A 20,727-nucleotide genomic window follows, 5' to 3' on the forward strand; every position below is an offset into this window, starting at 1 on the left:
ATTATTTTTTTAACGGGAGTACCAGGCAAAAAGGTACGACGTTGCCATCTACTGTCAGGTATAAGAGCGGAAACGTACAAAAAAGGCCTCGCCTATTTTATTTCGTGCTGGCTTTCTATTCTTAAGGTTTTTGAATAAACCGGATCTTTCTGGAACCGGGAATCTTTACTGCTTCAGGCTCAGTCTCTCTTCATGTTTTGTCTTTGAGTGGAACATTCAAGGTGTTGGTGTTGCTTAAGCCGTTGTCACAGGATGCTATGAAGTCCTTCCAATGTTGGACGCATAGCGTGGCGTTGCGATTCACATACGGCTTATTGTTTTGTGCAGATAATTGCTCATTACGATCATTCGATCCCTACGTTGTGCCTAACTTCATTCTATGATTGACAACATTCATATCGACGGCTTTAGCCGATAAATAATCAGAACTCTGCTCTGAACAGGCGATTTTCTCTTTTTCAGTGAGATTGAGGGCCTAAGAAATATTAAGTGATTTCATCTTGGCACCATGACATATCAGGTATGACTGAATAAAATATCAATAATTGCTATTATCGGTTATTAATTAGTACATGTTTTTTTCGGCGCTACTGTACTTGAAGAGTATGGGCCTCATCACAGATTGCATGCCAGGCAAGTCTATCAGCACCCGCAGCTCTCCATTTTGTAAACCCCAGTTGGCGCAGGTCTACCTCAACATCGTCCACGCTTTCGGGCACCATCTGCTTCAAGAAGCAGCTTTATTGGCAGACGACCCTCCTTCATACGCTCCATATGTCTGGCTGACCATACTATGCTCTTAAACCTTCATTTTTTAAAAATTTTCCACTCTCCATCAGAGCAGACTGGTCCATATATTTTTTTGAGCATCTTTCTTTCCTAGATCCATAGTCGTATCTCCATCTCCTTTTCAGGACCCTTGCTCACTGCAATAGATGACTGTCGGGCGAATAATAGTCTTGTAAGCGATGGCGTTAGGGCTCCAAGAAAGACAACATCAAAACTTTATGCACTGCAAAAAAAGCAGCGATTTCCTGTTGCTATTCTGGCCTCTATCTCTTTTGTGTAGTTCATTCTTTTCGGTGACTAATGCTCCAAGATATTTAAATGTCCTACAAACTAGGAAGTTATGACCATTTATATTAATTGTATGTAGTGGGTGCTCTTCATGTGGTGACATCAGTGTAGGGTTCTGGGTGCTCTTCATGTGGTGGCATCAGTGTAGGGTTCTGGGTGCTATATGGGTGCTCTTCAATCTTTTTCACATTGATATGGAGACCTCTTCTATTTGCCTCTCGCTCCAACGCTCCGGTAAGCGCTAGTAGCGTTCTGGCTACCAGGTGGACATCATCAACATAGGCCAATACCTGTGTGTATTTGTTGATCTTTTCTTTAGCAATAAGATTGAAAGCCTAAGAAAAGTTAAGTGATTTCATCCTGGTAAGGTGTGACTGAATGAAATATAAATAATTGCTATTATCAGTTATTAACTAGTACATGTTACTCTGGTTAATTAAATGATGTAGTTGCCAAATTTAGGTTTTCTAAAATTCAATTGAAGACAGAGTATCGATAACCTAATAATCGCTGGTAAAACCTTAAAAGAAAATAACAGTGTCAGAACCATTAATAGTAACTATGATTCCACAATCTAGTCTGCTTTTTAGGTTGATGGTAATTTAATTTAGGTTGCTTTTCGGGTCGAAATTAATAAAAATTTAGAAAATTCTAAAATCATCCAACAATTTTGACCAAATTTCCTAGCTTACCGGAAGTTGAAAATTTCCTATGTAAGTTGCATTTTTCCTAAAACTTTATGGATTTCTTAGGAAAAAAATTATATAAACAATTTTTTTAGTTGAAATAATCGAAGAGTGGACATCAGTAACACGTTAAGAGCCCTCCCCCCTCCCAAAAAACCAAACATTTAAATTTTAGTCCGAAAAGCCACATGAATTCAATTACCAGCAACCTAAAAAGCAGACTAGATGCTATATTTTTTGTTATTAGTAATGGTTCTGGCATTGTTATTTTCTTCATAGGTTTTAGTAGCGCTTAGAACGTTATCTATTCCAGTCTTCGATTAATGTAGCTAAAAAAAATTGTTCCCATGATTTTTTTTTCCTTCAAAATCTTTATTTACTCCCATAACATTTAATTTTTTAAACATTCGATTTTTCATGTTTTTTTATAGGAGAGGGAATCAAAAAACTGGAAATATTAGGAAAACTTTCTAGATATAGTCCTCATATTATAGAATTGACCAATTTCTTCCCCATATAAATATTTATAATGATAAGAGTTAATTCTTACGATAATATCGATCGGGGTTTTTGTATCTCACGTCGTCAGTAGCTACACTTGTTTAGTGATTTATTTTTATCAAGGGGGATTTTTTTTTCTATCCTGACACGTAGAAGGCTTCTTTGTCTGTTTGAGTGTCTATTTAAAGACCTGACATTTCTTGAGAACGATACATAAGTTCCCTTGTCAATCTTAATTCCTAAATCGAATAGAGTCTTAAAATTGTTGTTTTATATTTATTTAAATTATTTTTTTATTATATAATTTTTACTACACGCATATCAAGCAAATTTGACGTTTTTGTATTCCGGATTTTATTTAATTAATTCTGTTTATTAAAAATAGTTTTTTAGGATACTAATTATTAATGTTTTTATAATAAAAAAAAAATTTGGTTAACGTTCAATATTTTCCTGTTTCTAAAACATATCTGTCTAGTACGTAGCTAAGTTTTGCTTCCTACTTAATTATATAATACATTCCTAGGTAATAACCTATATAGGTTAATAATTTTCGTTTAGAAAATCGTTTTTGAAAAACTCGAATGTCGAAAAAAATGTGTAACGAAATTAGTGTATATATAGAATTTGATAAGATTGATATATACCGGTTCTACACTAATCCTCAACGTCAGGTCTTATAGGACGATCTGTTATAGAAATCAAAGTGTATCTGGGAAAATACTTTTGGCGCATGCGTATGGGAATGTAGTGTATGGAAGTGGATAATATTGTTATTGGCCCCCTTTTTATAATAATCCACATCTTTTCTTCAACTTAGTGTTGAGTTGGATGAGCCAGTACAAGGTGTATCTAGGAGAATACGTATGACCATGTGCCAACCGATATTACGATGTGGAATTCATAAAATTGGTACGAAACGATCTAGGTATCAACCCGCACAATTCCTAAAAACAATTTTTTTTTTAAATTTATTTAATGTAATTTACAACTGTACAAAATAATACAATAGGTAAATATGTTTCATATACACTTGAAAATCTTGGGACGGAACCACCCATTGGTGGTACTTCAAACATTAATTTAAATTAGAAGGTCCCGTGGCCATCTACTTTTCAGACGCCTCGGAGGATTATCAGGGATTGTTAAGGATGAAAGATAAAGAATTAATGGGTTAGGATGGTTAAGGCGTTTGGAATGAAAAGACGCATATCTGTTTTGGGTCAAATCTGCAACGAATGGGATGTTAAGATCTTTGTGAATGAGTTTATTTGTAACGTAATAAGGAGCATCAAGTATTTTACGTAGGATTTTGGATTGTAACGATTGGATGCGGGAAGAATTTGATGGTTTGGTGGAGCCCCAGAGTTCAATTCCATATGTCCAAATTGGTCTGATTATCGTAGTGTATACTAATTTTTTGTATTGAATGGGAAGTTTAGAGCGTTTATCAAGTAAGTGTTGTAGCAATCGGAATCTACGAGCAGTTTCTTGTCGTTTCAGTATTGTGTGCGGATTCCAAGTAAGTCTCTTGTCAAGATGGAGTCCTAAGTATCGAGTCTGTTCAACAGGCGTTAGTGGAGTATTTAGAAAGGATACTGTAGGACAGGAGGGCAGAGGTTTACGACGGAGAGTAAAGGTGATCTGGTGGGATTTGTCATTTATTTTGATTCTCCAGGTTTTACACCATTCTTCAATAGATGCTATGTTTACCTGTAGTGTTTGTGATGCATTAGTTGGGTCGTTGTTTACAGAAAGTATACATGTGTCATCAGCGTATGTTGTTAGGACTGTGTTAGGGTGGGTTGGGATGTCAGCTGTATAAACCGTATAAAGAATGGGACCTAAGATACTACCTTGGGGAACACCGGCGGACTGAGAAAAGAGAGATGAGTAGGCTAGGTTATGATTTACTTTAAAGGTCCTAAAAATTAAATTGGATTAACGATGGTTTGGTATTTTTCCCGTCACATGGTTTTTACTAGAAAGGAATTTGCATATGGGTGGAAAACTACTGTTGGATTGGACCGGCCCACTTCATTCTTAACAGAAGAATCGCCTTTGGAAGGCCACCGGACAGAGTAGGCGTAAAAGCAGATTTAGATCTGAAATTGTTATTCAGACAGCTTATGAAAGTTGTAAATTGGTTTCTAGCACCATTGAGATGCTACAATATCCCAGCTGTTCCAAAAATTGCTTAACAAGACTACAGATAGACTCAAAACCAAATTTGTTTCTTGATATCTGAATCATGTTATAGGAGTAGAAAGGTTTGATTCTAAGGACTAAACAGTTTTCCATTCCATTTCATTCAATTGCTTGAATATAAGGGTTATCTTAATTCTATTGTAATAAGTTAACAAAAAAAAAGTAAATTATATAGATATTCTATCTTACTTTCCTCATACGACAAAAAAAAATGATCGTTATAATGTCGAGAATATGGTTGGGGGTGCCGTCAGTGAAGAACACAACTCAGGAAAAATTTATTTATTAGTGTCAACGTTTCGGCCATAATTTCAAGCCTTCATCAGGGCTAAAAACAAAAAGATGAACAATGAATAAGATGATATACAGATTGATTAGAAACTAAAAAATATAACTAACATTATGGAAACAAAAATAGTGTTGAAAGACATGAATAGTCTTCAGTATTATAAGAAGATAAAGGCTGTATGAGAAGATTAATATAAAAATTAAGTAAGAGGAAAGAAGAAAATTTTGAATAATGTATTTTATTATTTGTTCTTTCCTCTTACAGACTTCGTCTTCTTATGGTACTTAAACAATTCATGTCCTTAACACTATTTATTTATCCATATTGTTAGTTATATTTTTTATTTTATAATCAATCCGTATATCATTTTATTCATTGGTCTTTTTTTTTATAGCCCTGATAAAGGCTTAAAATTATGGCCGAAACGTTGGCACTAATAAATATGTTTTTTTTTTAATATGTATTCTTCACTGATCCCATCCCCAATCATATTCTCCTCATTATATAAATCAACGGTTAAATATTAAGCTATCATTTCAATATTTAGACAAATATTAAGTTATGGTGGTTTAGGAAAGGTCTACGTTACGAGGATACACGTTTTAAACCACATTGTTACAATTAACGTTTATTTACAACGTTCCTCTTTTGAAGTAGAAAAGAATACGAAACAATTGTGTATAAAGGAGGTCTGCCTGTCCTAGATGAGAAACAGGTTTTTGCTTCGGAACTGGAGGCGTCCTATATTTCTCTTACGGTCCTGAACTGTTATGTCTGATTCTAGCACGGGACATCAAGGCGTGCTCTCTGACGTACCGGCGCCATTTGGCTAATTTAGCTTTGTCATGAACAAAGCATTGTGTTGAAGAGACCATACTGCCAACATCTGTAGCGAGATAAGATAAGGCTGGAATGGTCCACTGTTGTTAGAGATAGCTTTCAGGGCTCTCTGTTTCACTAATTTATATTTCACTTTGTTCTTTTTTTCTTTTTCTACTAGTGTTAGTACTGATTGAGCTATATATATATCTTCCTATTTAAGTTTTTCTTTTATCTGTTTTTAATGGGAAAATGTTTTAATGAATAGCTGATTTCAAATACACTTCATTGTCCACCTGCGTACTTGAGGGACATTATTACTTTGCGGTGGGATAGGTATGGATATCCCTTTCCCACCTCTCTTCTTCCAGCCCCCACTCTTATCAATTTGAAAACTGGAAAAAATGAAAAATTTGATTGAGACAGAAAAAATATTGGTGAATTATTATTCAATTAAAATTGCTCGTCATATTTAAAATTGCTGATACCCCGTTATTTGGAGAACTTTTAGAGAATTCTTTACAGATCCCCAGTAAGCTAGAAAATTCGGTAAAAATTGTTGGATAATTTTAGATTTTTCACCCCCCCCCCCCCCCCAGTTAAATAAGTTAACCTGTGATTTCGGTTGAAGTTATTGTTAGAAAGCTGAAAACGATTTTAAAATTATTCTTTTGACGTCGGTTAATTATGTCTTTTACAGGTTCTAAGTTGTGTTCAAGAGTGGGAAGGTGGTGGAAATTTCTAAATTTTTGGAATTATTTTCAGTTTCTTACTTTAAACGACCAACTCAAGTGAAAAGTTGATTTTGTAAGTAATTAATAGATATTAAATTATAACTCGAATGAAAGCCTAACAATATAAATATGGCCCAGGATATGGTTAGAAGGGGCGAAATCAATTTTTACATCGTTTCTAGTAAATAAAGTATCATGTCTTTGAAACAACTGTGCAATGGAAAGAGTAGATCTTAATTAACAATCATTTGAACAAAACTTGTAAAGCATCAAAATTTTAGTTATCAGCGATTACCTTACATTTAGAACAACCAGTATTCTATTCAACGACTGTTAGGACTCGTTCAGTCACTGACAGCCAGCTAGTCACATTTTCATCCTCACTTACTCATTTGTACAGATCCTAACCTACTTCCAGTTGAGATATGAACTTGAAAATCAGCAAAATTATAGGTTTCAACCTGTAACTGAGAGGAAAATTCCAAAAAGTAAAATTCTTAGTGACTGACCTCCTCAAAAAATTAACATGGCGGAACAAAGTTTAAAATCTATATTTATTTGGGATTGTAACTGAACGGTAATAGCCATCAACTAACTATGTAAATTTACAGCGTATGCCAGAACTTGCTGACTATTATAAAATGATAAATAAAACATCAGGAAACTTTTATGAATTCAGCATGAATTAATTAATGAATAAAAATAATAATTTAACTGAATATTTCATTACAATGGCAGAAAGCGGACTATATCCATGCGACACTTGAACTGCCGACTTTGACGGAATTCATTTCACGAAGTTACATGAAATTCTTTGATTTGATAGCCTCCAAGACTAAATTAACCCATTTATTCCGAACATTAACACCAACAGAAACTTCACCACGGAACTAAACACTTATAAACAGCTTCAGACTGGACTTAAAACAACTAACGTACTTCTAACATCTAGAAAACTTAAGTCCTGTCATCATATAGAGAACTTTCCATTTGCACTATATATCCCCTTTCTCAGTCCCCTCTTCCAATACATTTCCAATGCAGTAAAAGAGATCCATTCAACCCATTCCTATTATCCTCTGATATCAAACCCACACATCCATGAGGCAGAGCAAAAAAAAAAATCCCATTCTATATTCCATATTTTTGACACATACTATAGATATATTTATATACATTTAATTATTTAAGGCAGATTGTGTTAGTTACCATGACCAGCTTTTATAAAGTGGCTGGTTGACCTTTCAACCTATTTCGGGCGTGGCCTGAACTAATGGAGAACTATAACAACTTTTACACTTTGTTTTAGTTTAACTGAAAGAATAAACTATGTTTATCCACTATGGCTGGTTAATTACTTTTAGGATTTTTTGTTTTCATTATTATGGCTATGGGGATTTATTATTTTTTACTGTTGTAAAAAAATATTCCCCCATACTATTTCATGCAAATGTATAAATAAAAGCAAAATTTATGATAGGTGTGGTTTGCAACTATAAATGCATACTTCTGTTTGTATGCAGTAGAACTCCTTGACATAGTTGAATACCTTGGGTATCATAATGAATATAATCTGGAAAAAAAGTGTTTCCTTGTCAAGTACAAATATATCCATTTGTACTAGTTCTGTACAGGCACAGAATAAATAATGATCTAAAATATATATATTTTTTCCTTTCTGCAGACCTCCAAATTTAAGAAATAACATTTTTGTCTGCTTATTATTCCGTATACTATCCTGGTGAGAGCCTTGAATTTCAAATTACTGGGAAACAGAAATTTAGAAAACATTTTTCAGAAGGTAAGGTTATTTTTAAAATGTTAATTAATAAATTATAAGGGCCGGGTGCACATTCACAGTTCAAACTACGATCTCTTAAATCTCGGGTAAAAACAATAATTATCTGTTGCACTAGAAAAGGTTACCTTTAAATCGGGCGGTAAATTTTACCGGTCAATGATAGCCGGTTAATCTGAGATTTAGCGCTAATCTACGTTTTAATAGGTAACCATACAAGGAACCTTCTATATTTCCAGTTGGATCTCATATCTAGGGAAGGTATATTTTACTTTTCGTTTCTTTCCAAATTCAATAAAATGGATTTGATCGAGATGGGCGATTTGACAAACTTAGACTTCAGAAAAATCGGTTGCTCAGGAAATAATAAAAAAAATGTATTCTGTCCTCGACCAAATCATTTTTTACAGTGATCGGATGGGAAATGTTTCAGCGATTTCAACTAGCAAAAGTGGCTGAGTCAAATTTAAATTTAATTGGACCCAAAATTTCTAACACTAGCGGTAGGAAATGCGGAGTTAGGCTGTTTCTCAAGTAACCTTGGTTACTGCATTTAACTAAACTTTAGATCAGAAAAAGGTCACTAAATTATCGGAGTTTTACTAAAGTCTTGGACAAACCTTAGTTTTACCGGAGATAGGTGCAACTGGGCCTAAAAAAAGCCAAACAGCAACATTTTGTGGGGGGAATTGACGTACGAAGCAAGTAAAATTAATTATTTTGTAATAATAAAAATAAAAATGAGCTATCATAGTGCTGTTATACCATTATACGTTTCTTTAATGACTTTTATGCCTAAACATTTTTTTATCCTTTCGATTTATTGATAGTCATTAATTATGTGTGTTTAAATATACTCAAAACTAGCTAGGTTGATTGGTTTCCGCACCTGTAAACTTCCGTTCTCAATTATACCACAAAAGACAAGTTTCCTGTTTTAGAATCGTGTCGATTCAACAGTTTTGGAACACAAACTAAGTTTAATTCTTCGATGGCGTGTGAAACGAATGAGTTCTCTATTAAAACCTTAATCACATTATATATACTTTATATTTTACATTAGAAAGTAAGATTTTTAAAAAAATCTTAAAAAAACATGGATAACTATTAAAATTTTGCCCCAACTGTTTGTTTTATATTTAAAAGTATTGAAATTAATCTTTGCTCATTTCAAAACGATACCTTTTGATTTATTATTCAGGACGGATTGCCGTTATTGAACTCACTATATTTATTCATTTTTAGGTAAAAAAAAAAATCACATCCACTTTTTCCGTTTATAGGTTACGTAAAGTACAATTATTGCTATGCTTTTGTGTATGACATTATTAAAACATTGGATCATTTTATGATACATCCGTTTGATTTTTTTTTTCACTTCATGGAACGGCCTTTCAAGACCACGCGAATATCAATACTTTCCCCTTCTCATTTTTGCTTTTCTTCTTTCCCCAAGATCTTCTCATAATTTCTGCGTGCCTTTGCCTCCTCTCTTCCGACAATGCAGTACCCTTCCGTTTTTCTTCAACATTGATTTCTTTCAATTTTTTCCCGTACTATGTTCTCTTTCCTGGCAGTATTTGTCTGTTATTTTCAATCTTTTTGTTTCTTCTCCCATTTGCTTCACATATCCTCCTACGCTCTTGTATTCCCGGATTCTGTTAGAGAGTTTCTTGTTCGTTTTTATTATTTCAGAAATTATAAGTGGGATTAGGGGACTTATATTACGTTTATGTTTACGGATTATAATAAACCGTTATTAACCCTCTCTGTTTTAATAATATTCATTATCATTGCAATTGATTACACATTGTTTAGTATGCTATCAAATATGACTATAGAAACACGCGATTTCCGAGTAATTTTTTTTATGAGTTTTAACTTGGACACTCGGATGCTCGTGCTGCAAGAAACATTACCACGGAGTTCGAGGAAGGGCGTTAAAACGAACGGAACATAAGACGGCGATTAGAAAAATGTTTGATTGCTGATAGATTTGGAAAACCTCCATTAGCAATTGACTACGATGAACTTAAGCTTACTGTGTGTTTAGTAAAACCCTTACTAAACAGTTAAAGAACTTGGTACAACTGAATACAAGTGTATCGACAGTTTCTCGACACTTGAAGGCCATTGGTAAAGGAAAAAAGGTAGATCTATACCCATAGATCATGAACTCGATGAGCGGAAGCAGCTGAACCGTTATAAGACTTGCGCTTCACTGCTTAGTAAAAAACGAGCCTTTTCTCGAACTATAATCATGTATTATAGAACGTCGATTGTTTATGACAACAGGCGTCGGTCAGGTCAGTGGTTAAATATGGATAACAGTTTGGAACACGTGCCAAAACCAAATTTGCATTAAAAAAAATAATGGTTTCTGTGTGATGATTAATGGCCGGAATAATTCATTTCTCCTTTTTACCCAGAGGTGAACCATCGCATCCAGATCGTACTGCAGTCAACGTTTTTAAAAACAAGCTGCATTGGTTAATCTGAAGGGACCTATACTCTTACACGGCAACGCCTGGTCTCATGTTTCACGACTGACTGAAAAAATTAAGCGAGCTGTGTCACTAAGTCCTTCCACACCCACCTTATTCGCCAGACCTATCTCCAATAGATTTCCATCCAGAAATTTGGAAAAGTTCCTTAAAAATAATTCTTTGAAAATGGTTCTCAGGTCAAAAACCCATTTTTTTACTTCATTTCTTCACAAAACATTGAATTATTCAATTAGGTTGATAACATGTTAGGAAAAATTATGTTTTTTACTAAGTAACTTTTTCTGTGAAAAGCGACTTTTCATATGAAACGACCCAATAATAAGTGATATAACTACGAACTACGAAACATTTTTGTATCAATTAGATTGTTTCATGAAGAAAAAAAAAATCAAATCTTTTCCCTTCTTAAAATCTGTATTATGATGCACGCTTTGAGCTATTGTATAACAGCACACCTTCAACCTTTTCATCATCAGCCATTACATGTTTTTACTATCCACTACTTAATTCCTTATTACGATTATCTTAAAAATTCCTTATTCCATATCCGTCTATCATCTAATTTTTATAACGTTATCATCATAATTTATAAAATCTTTCAAATGGTTTTCGTTGCAAGTTTGAGTCCGGAAGTAATATAATTGATCCATAGCAATGGATAACCGTTTGAAAAATAATTAATAGAAATTTATTTTTTGAATGAAAACATTTATTTTTTCCTTTAGATAATTATCAAATTCATTCATAACATATTTTAATCCCTTTTATTTTATCATTAACAATGAGGGAGGGGTAATTATTTCTAATACACGGAATTTAAGGTACTTCAGAGAAAGGTTTTTAAAAAATTTTCATTGAAGCCTTGTCATCATACTATTTTAATGAGGATAAGACATAGCTGATATAAAAAGCCATTTAGTTGTACATTGATATTACGTGATTAAGCCGTTTCGGAGAAAATGGTTTAAAAAAAAGTGTAAAATCGATTATACAAAGTGGCATCTGCAGTTTATTCCAAGAGGAGAAAAAAAGGCAGTTATTTCACCCCAATTTTTGATTACTTTAATAAACACTATGTATAATTACTAGTCTAAATTGATGAGTCTGTCAAGCATAAGTAAGGGGAATAAAACATAGCGGCTGTTTTAGAACGTTAAAAAAATTTTGAATGTTTTTATTGTAAGGTTCCAAATGAAAATTTTTTTTTTTAACGTTTTGAAACACCCGCCATGTTGTATTCAACATCTATACTTGGCCAACTCGGTCAATTTAGATTAGTAATTATACATGGTGTTCATTAATGTAATAAAAAATTGGGGTGAAATAACTGCCTTTTTTTCCCCGGCTCTAAACATAGTACGTCCATGTTTACTGACCATTTTCTGGTACTTGTTTGGCTCTCAAAACGTTTATTTCAATTGGAAACTGATTCCAATTGTTTTCACGATCGTAATTGTTCCCCTTATATTTTTCATTTGTAAATAATATACGCATCTTTTACTAGTTGTACAATTTGATGAAACATGATAACATCGTAAAGTTCTGGTCTAGAAAGTGCCTGGTTGTGGGAGGTATATTGATCCTATGCCATGACTGGAGACTATAAGATCATCCTTTCCTCTCCCCTCCCCTTCCGACATATCGGGGTATCTTGATATTATCCTTTAGCCAAGTTCAATCATCTGGTAAATGATATTGGAATCGGTTCGGATAATGATAGAAGTTAGAGAGCGAGTTCATTTAAATCTATTTATAGAAGGCGATTCAGTCTGCTCGTTTTCCAGACTGCATGTAAATGTGCATGGACGGGAAGTTTGCCAACATTTTCTTGAGAATTGCTTCTAGCGATTCGTTTTGAAAACACTTTTATAACATTAGCCGCTTATACCATTGTTTAGAATCTATAGTATCATTTGTTGTACCTGATACGTTAATTTCTAGTCCACATGACTTTTTATTTTCTTCGTACATTAATTCTTGAATATAATTTTTGTGAAATAAACTTATGTATGTATTTATGAATTGACTAGATGAAATGGCAGTTAATTTATTATTGAAACTAAATATTTAAGAAAAGAGATCCAAGTTACTAAGTATTGCAGTATTCATTTTAAATAACATAGTTAGAATAAATATTTTCATGATGAATGATTGTTGATAATGAACAAATATATTTTTTTTAAATTTATTTATTTAAATTAATAAAGCATTAATTTAACTTAAAAGGTCCCGTGGCCATGTTTTCAGGCGCCTCGGAGGATTATCAGGGACTTTTAAGGATGAGAGATTAAGAACTAATGGGTTAGGATATAAATAGTATTACAAGTCTTAATACCTACGTTGACTTATTCATCTGTAAGTTGGCTTAATATTAAAAAAATCGAAAACCGTATACAAGTCACAGAAATGAAATTTTTGAGAGAGCTCTTGTTAAAACTAGATTCAAAGAAAAAAAGAGTTCGTCTATGTGCAAAGTATGCCGATCAATAGACTCCGAAATAATATTTGGAAGGCAAAGACTGAGGGAAAACGGCCACGCGGACGACTGAGGAATAAGCGGGAGGTCCTCGCATCGGATCTGGCAAGAAACAGATGAATCATTCTTGGTGAAGACAACAAGTTGGCAACGGATATAGAGGTATTTAAGAAGTGGATCCATGTTGCCCCGAAACCGTAAGTTATGTGGATTGGTTAAAGAAGAAGATTATGAATATAATTCCAATAATTTATGGTGATTATTTATTTAATAATCATCTCTAATACAAAAATGAAAAAATTAGGGTCATTGTTTTCATAGTTGTAATGATTCGATGATCTTGTTAATATTCTCGTATCGCCCAAGGGCTTGCCGAGTTGTCAAGGTACACATTGTTCTGTGCATGTTCTATATGATATGGTGCATCACATCTGCCCGTTCTAAATACTTTAGTTATATAATAATTTTGATTATTAAAATTTTCGAGATGGCAAAGTTCATTATCGTATTCCATTATCGTTACTATATTCGTGCAAACTTTCTTTGCCGATCGTTGGATAATATACTTCTTCTCTTGCTATCTTTGCATTCGTGTCTCCTCTTCTTTAATATAGTTTCGCGGTAATTTATCGTAAACACCCACCAATTTCATAGAATTCGTATTTAATCTCTTCATCACTGTTTTCGCTCGGACAATGACTGTCGTTTATCTGCGGGATTTTAAACCAACGCCTCTTGAATATTGCCACCGATATCCTATCACTACAAAAGTTTACATCCCTCAACGCGGAAAGGAATCTATTCCTAATTAGAAACCCAAGACCTTACAAATAATTACCGGTTCCTTTCGTTCCAAACGTGTTCTTCTTTTCCTTTAACGAGCCCTCCCTGGACCAGCAAAGTTATTGCTTGCAGCCCCACGATATCTAAATTGTATCCCTTAACCTCGTTTGCGATCGATTTTAATCCATCATCGTTATTTTAACTTCCTACGTTCCACGTTCCTATAATTAAATCTCTAATTTTCAACTTGCTCCATGGATCCCCAGAAGCTGTCCCCACGCGGAGACCCAAAGAGGGGACCAGTTTACCTCCGGATAAGGAGCGTTTTACTTTAGAGGAATCTATGACTGACTGTGGTATTATGTGAGTAGGGCCTTCAATTCAACGTCACTCCCTCTAGTAAGCCTAAGGAGCCGCTGTCATTGGTCAGTGAGTCCGTCGGACTTAGTCGAGAGGAAATTCCTAGGAAGTCCACCCGTGGGATATTTACATTGTATAATTCATTTCTTTTAAGAGATGCGCTTATACATTTAATAATCTAAAAAATACAATACAGAAATTTAAAATGTATACTTGAACTGTAATAAGTTGAAGACCCCAGGTTTACGAAGGAAAAATATATGATACTATATAATTGCTCTGCGTGTAATCTAATTAACTGAAATTGTTGAAAGTATGAATTCAAATGTCGACACCAGAGCACCTAAAATTTTAGGAGAATAAATATTCTTAGTTTTCTTTGTAGTGATGCGTTTTGAATTCTTTCATTCATAGTTACCGATTTTTTGCATTACTATAACTTATTATAGTTTATGATTATGTGTAATAATTGAATCCACGTCGATAAATCAGCGTGAGAGAGTTTAGAAATTAATATTTTGGCAGCCTATTGATCATTGTGATCGATAGCATTTATAAAATTACTCAAGGATCAGAATGGCGTGTTAATATTTGGCTATATAACAGCACGTATCAAAAGGGCTATGGGTTTAGGAACTTTAAAATGTATATAATAACAATTTTAACACTTCGATATTGAATGAATGATGGAATAGGTTTAAATTATTGATTAAAAATATATTCATAAAAAAGGAAAAGGTAGTTTTTTTTTTTTTAGTTACGCAATCTTATGATCAATATTGTGTGAATCGTTTTTCTAACTGTGCGAAGCCCTTCTATGTTGACTTAAATCCTTATCTTGTTAGGTAAACGATTTATTTTTCGGAAAATGGATGAATTAAACAAATCAAATTTTAAAAATAAAAGGAAACTATATAAATAAAGGACAGGGAGCATCATGTATTTACAACACTTAAAATGTCTTTTTACATTTTAAATATATTTGTGTTAGGGAGTAGGTAGCTCAGTGGTAAGGCACTGAGCTAATAACTCCAAGGATCCTGGTTCGAATCTACCTGTGGCAGATAATTATTTTCTATTTCCCTGTAGCCTTGTTGGGGTTTCTGGAGCCCTCTGAGGCTCACACAGCCTCATGAAGTGGTGCCCTCAATTAGTTAAACATCTGGCGGTATGGCGTGATTCTAACCAAATCACCTCCTTGCACAGCCGTCAATGTAGTAACAGTATTTCCTTACGAAGTACTGCATCCCTGACTTTTCATGGCACGTAGCTGTACAGATTTAATTTACTTTTTTAGTATAATTTAGAAAATTATATTTATGACCGTAATCTGGATTTACATTTTAATTTTTAATTGCTATAGGCTTATAATAATTAATATTGCCAAACCATGTCTTTACACCAAATCGCACCAAGCCACTAGATGATGCTATGAATTTTTAATCCAAGGTTAGATCGAATACTTCACCAGGCATTTCTAATTAATTCTAAAGCTGGACCTAACAGAAAAGCCTGTCCTATACTTTCCTATGTCCATGGAATTGCCTTCAATTTAAAGATCAAAATAATATCTTCAGGATTATTACTTTGTAAGGTACATCTCTTCGTAGATTGACTTTTTTCCCTCACCAATATTATTAATTTTAATAAAAAAATAATGATGAAGAAATATCATTAAAAAGATTCGTTTTACTTTGAAAAATAAATTTGAGCGCAGTCACATGAAATGAATTTGGAATAAAATTTATTAAATTTACTACTGCTTCCATATCATAGTTTTAATAAGGAAGAGACGGTTATGGATCAATGGTTCTCTTAGAAATGACATATAACAACAACATTCAAAACTTAAAAATTGTTCAGGTTTTAATTATAATATTTTTTATTAAATCATAATTATATGTACAGAGACCTGTGATATGGTTCTTCTTATATCATATTTTCTTTTAAACCCTGACAAGAAAAATTTCAAATGAAATTAGTGATATTCACTGTCAATATTCGTAGAGTTGATCTGTGCAACCTCTAAGGAGAAATTGATAATTATTTTCGTCGTGTGCAACCTCAAGTTTGAGCGCTGCAGTCAGTCGTGCACGATATGACTCAACATTCTTTGTAAAAGTCTGAGCGCCTTGGGTCCATTTTTACGACAGCTGCAATCCCCGCTCCTATTCTTATTGCACTTAAAGCAGAGTAATAGAGGTAAAGGTAAACTACTCCACCACCTCTTACTGCCACTGACACTCTCATCCTTATGTAGAGGCAATAGTAGCATCACTTTTTCGATTCTTCTGTAGTTATACGTTTGTCCCAGTACGAACGAATAGATTCAGAGACCGACTCGATGGAATAAATTTAAACTCCTGTTTGATTTAGCGCACTTGCTCAGCCTCCACTGATGCGGTGAGAGGGATGCGCTGGGATCTTTTCACCTCTGCTCTACCTCTGCTTTTGTCTTAGTGTGAATGTGATCATCACTATTACCTATTGTCCACAACAGTGTGGCAGATTGTAATATCTATCAATAAATAAAAAGTATTTTAAAAAATACAACTCCTGTTTGAGATTAAAAAAAATGCACCACTAATTCACTGTCAATGATCGTAGAGTTGAGGTGTCCAAGCTCCATATGTGGGATTGTTCTTTTCGTCTTTTGTATCCTCAAAGTAGTACAAGATAAAGGACCTAGGTATCCATAAAAACTTATTGTGATATACAATGTTACAAGTCAACATTGAAACAAACTAGGAAGAGCTCAGCTGTAAGCTGAAGTTACTTCATATCTTCACCCTAATGACTGTTCTGTCATTTTCTTGCCCTTAGGGCTACATCCAAATACATAAAAGAAGACTTGGAAGGGGAAGGGGATGTTAGACTGGTAGGGGAAAATGTTGTCTAATCAAATTTTGTGTAGGTAAAAGGTGGGGAGAGAGAGAATTCATCTAATTGGATATCTTAAAATTAGTAGGAAGATATTTTGGGAGAACCACTACAATTTAAGGAAGAGAGGATCATGCCTAATGAGGTGTCTTATCAGAAGAGGTAGAGGGAGAAGTATGTGTGGTCCACTAGTAGGTATTAAGTCGGAACATGGTCCCAGTTCACACGTGTTATACATGCAGTTGTACGGAAGATGTCGGTATCTGGTTGAATGGAATTTTGGCCATTTCTGCCTTTAATAGTGATGACGTAGAAACAAATGATTTGCTGACGGAGACAAAGAAAGTATTATTTCCTCTGGTCTGAAAGCGGCCAATTAAATGAACCATAATAGATTGTTCCTAAGAGCAACTATATAGTTTATAACAATAGCTGTTTAATACTTTGTTAACTTGCAAAATATACCTCCAATAGTCCAGATGGTATCTCGATCGTATGAAATGTTTTTTTATAAAACTCCTCAGAATAATTTCCAGACCGGCTTCAACTTCTTGCCGAACAGCCTCTCCTATTCATCTGCAAACACTGGTACAGCTACACTTCTAATATAATCCAATGGTATACATACTTATCTCATATGAGTTACAACTTAAATGTGCTAGTTGTAATCTAAGGGCTTTGATCGACAACTTTGTGTTGTGGTGGCACATGATATTTACTTAAAGTAAGTATATAATCAGATAATCATTCCATTATTCAGTTGAAAATAGTTCCTACTTGCGTTAACGGTAAACTACTTTCGCATTGGTAATTCGATTGATACATGTTTAAAATATGATTGCTCTATGAGATCTTAATGTTATATTTTCTATACTGTTTAGATTCCTCTACACGTTTGCCAAACAATGTCAAATTCTCGCGTGTGGATGGTTTATTTGGATTGGCTGGTACAAGTTGGCCAGAATTTCGGTGTCGATTTTTGGGCACAAATCAAAGGGCCCTTGTTTTGTTTTTTTTTATTCCCACGTTTGTTTTCAGTTTCCATTGTTTTAGAACCGCCAACAGATGAATATTTGTGTTCTTCGTGTTTTAATAAATTAAACAATTTCCCCGACCTTTGGATTTAATAATTAACTCTTGTTTAAGATTGTATATTTTCAAATTCTATCGATTCGGTGTAAATATATATTGTTTTAAATCTTGTTAATTAACTTAAGTAAATAACTTGTATATTATTTTTAACTTAACATAGCACAAATTTATCTTTATGAAGACATTGTATATGTTGATAATTAAATGATAAAGTTTCTGATGAAAGTACTCGAAAGAAGATGGAATTTATAGGTTATGTAGTACTATTTAGACAGATGTTTGTCATGTACTACCTAAATTGCTCATATTTACGTTTTCTTTCCTTGTAATAGCTGAAAAGATTCAAAAGAACAAAACAATGGTGTGGATTGTTGGCGTTTGTTGCTTCCTTTGTTTACGGAGCATCTGTACTAGTCTTGGATTTACGGCTTGTGGCAAACTTAAAGATCATTATGGCTAAAACCAAGCTTTATGTGATTTTATTGCGGGTTAGATTTTAATGTATAATTATATATATCTTTGCATTCCAAAGTGTTAGATTTTTTTTGTGATAACTCTCCGATTACACAGCTTTGTTCTTACTCATTTTTATATTATGAGTAATTTTATTTATTCTTCTTCTCCAGACGTTTTGAGATGCTTGAAAAGAGATAGGCCTATTAAAGTGAAAGCGGACCATCCTGCTTAAAATGAGTGGGAGTAGTTTAAAAATAATCTGGGACGTTACTTATTGTCCTTAGTCCCGCCGCTGCCCTGCTCGAGTGGCTACTAGGCATCTCTAGAATGTTTTATCCTACCTTGCTTTCATATCAGTTGATAGTTTTTATTAATTTTTGTTTTTATCTATAATCTTTATTATCTTAGCTCGATTTCAAGTTTGGATTTAGTGCATTTTGTTCGTTGGACTAACAAAGGATATGGAGTATATAAACAGGCTTCTCCGGAAGGTATTGTTCTCTTATTGTATTTTCATATAGCATTAAGTAAATTTATTTAGTAAAGCTAAACAAGTATAAGTAAAACTTTTCATTTTCAAACAAATCGAATTTTATTAATTCAGATTACTTTTTTATTGGTATACCAAGCAGTATTAATTTATGGGCCTTCAACTAATATCATAGAATTTTGGGTCATAAAGATCAAAACTTTCAAAGAACCTTTAAATCGAATTTCAATTTATTGCTCAACTATCTAAAAAAAAAAAAAACAACCAACAATAACTTTATTTAAAAAATAGTATCTAATATATAATAGTTTAAAATAGTATCTTGATACTTTATTTAAGAAAAGAATAAAAAACAACTTTATTTAGTGTATTTTAATTTATTTTGCCTAACTATTTTTTTTTTTTTTTTTAAATTGTAACATTTCGTCATTTTAAAGGTGCATTTTACTGATACATCCACACTACCTATTTATTCATTATACTATCAAAGATGTAATATTGAATCATTCCTAGGAACTTGTTTTTTGAAACTTGTGAATGTTTTTCGAAAAAGATTTGTTTTCTTTTGTGTTTTATATTTATAAATAGTGTTGAGGTGGGTCGACGTAGTAAAGGACCAAACTGCAGCCAAGCTTTTATATTTAGGAACTTCGCATAATATATTGACAATCTTTTCTTTTTAGATGCACTGTAACGTAATCTTAAACGTACCTAGATCAATGCGAGTTTTAAGACGGGACATTATAGTAGAATAATTCTCGGGCGAAATTCGGCGAACAACTTTTGAAACTTTAAATTAATTCAATTTATTTCTAGCAAATATTTTATTAATGCTACTCAACTTTATACTGAAAGAGGACTGAGAACTTGTACTTCAGAAGTTTTAGTTTATTGACGAGTTGCGTGTGATGTGCTTGCTCCCAGAATGTTTAATGGGTGTAATTTAGGACTGCCAACTTAACGAACATGACAGATAAAACTAATTAAAGAGTTTTAAATAAATGGATGGTTTTAAAACCATCAGGGTACAAGCTGTTTCATATATACTGGACAGGTTTCGAAATTGTTGTTAATATTACTTTGGAATTTATGTAAGTCTAAAACATTAGAATAAATAATTATTGCATTTAACAATTCTTATAATTTTATAATGATGTATTATTGTTATAATTGAAGAATCGTCTAATTATATAACGTAAATTCACATTACCTAGGTACATCAAATTTCTATTAATTACAACATTAACTTCTGCGTTGAGCTACCAAATTAAAACATCCTTATGGGAGAAGAGTATGTTTTAATATATTTTATGATTATTTAATAATTTTTTTTTTCTTTATTTTACCTCCGTTAGGAATATTTCCTTGTTCCGAAATAGTTTATCGTTTCGATTATAATTTTAGAAATGAAATTGTAGTGAAATATTAACAAAGAGTAAAATATAAAAAAACACCAAAGTATGGCACCAATATTACGACACCTTGGAGCCCAAAATGAAATTAGATGACATTGCTCTGTCTAGGTTTATTTATATGCCTCTGGTCTCAATATACTTCTGTATTTATGTATA

General features: G+C 33.2%; 1 protein-coding gene across 4 annotated transcripts in view; it reads left to right on the forward strand.

Moving 5' to 3' along the window:
- The window catches only part of LOC106681069 (serine-rich adhesin for platelets), a 68,218-nt gene that overhangs the window by 9,431 nt on the left and 38,060 nt on the right, over window positions 1-20,727 (forward strand). Inside the window, exon 1 of one of the 4 annotated variants that reach the window (XM_067046365.1) lies at window positions 494-520. The exons of 2 other annotated variants lie outside the window; for them this stretch is intronic. In XM_067046365.1, coding sequence (XP_066902466.1) covers window positions 509-520 — 12 coding nt within the window. In that variant the 5' untranslated portion in view covers window positions 494-508. Of the gene's footprint in view, window positions 1-493; window positions 521-18,949; window positions 19,158-20,727 lie in introns of those variants that run through there. One more of the 4 variants, XM_014421202.2, reaches the window with a different exon arrangement.

The sequence above is a fragment of the Halyomorpha halys genome, unplaced genomic scaffold (genome assembly GCF_000696795.3).
Source record: "Halyomorpha halys isolate HHAL.00 unplaced genomic scaffold, Hhal_1.1 Scaffold307.1, whole genome shotgun sequence".
In the NCBI taxonomy this organism is placed as follows: Eukaryota; Metazoa; Arthropoda; class Insecta; order Hemiptera; family Pentatomidae; genus Halyomorpha; species Halyomorpha halys.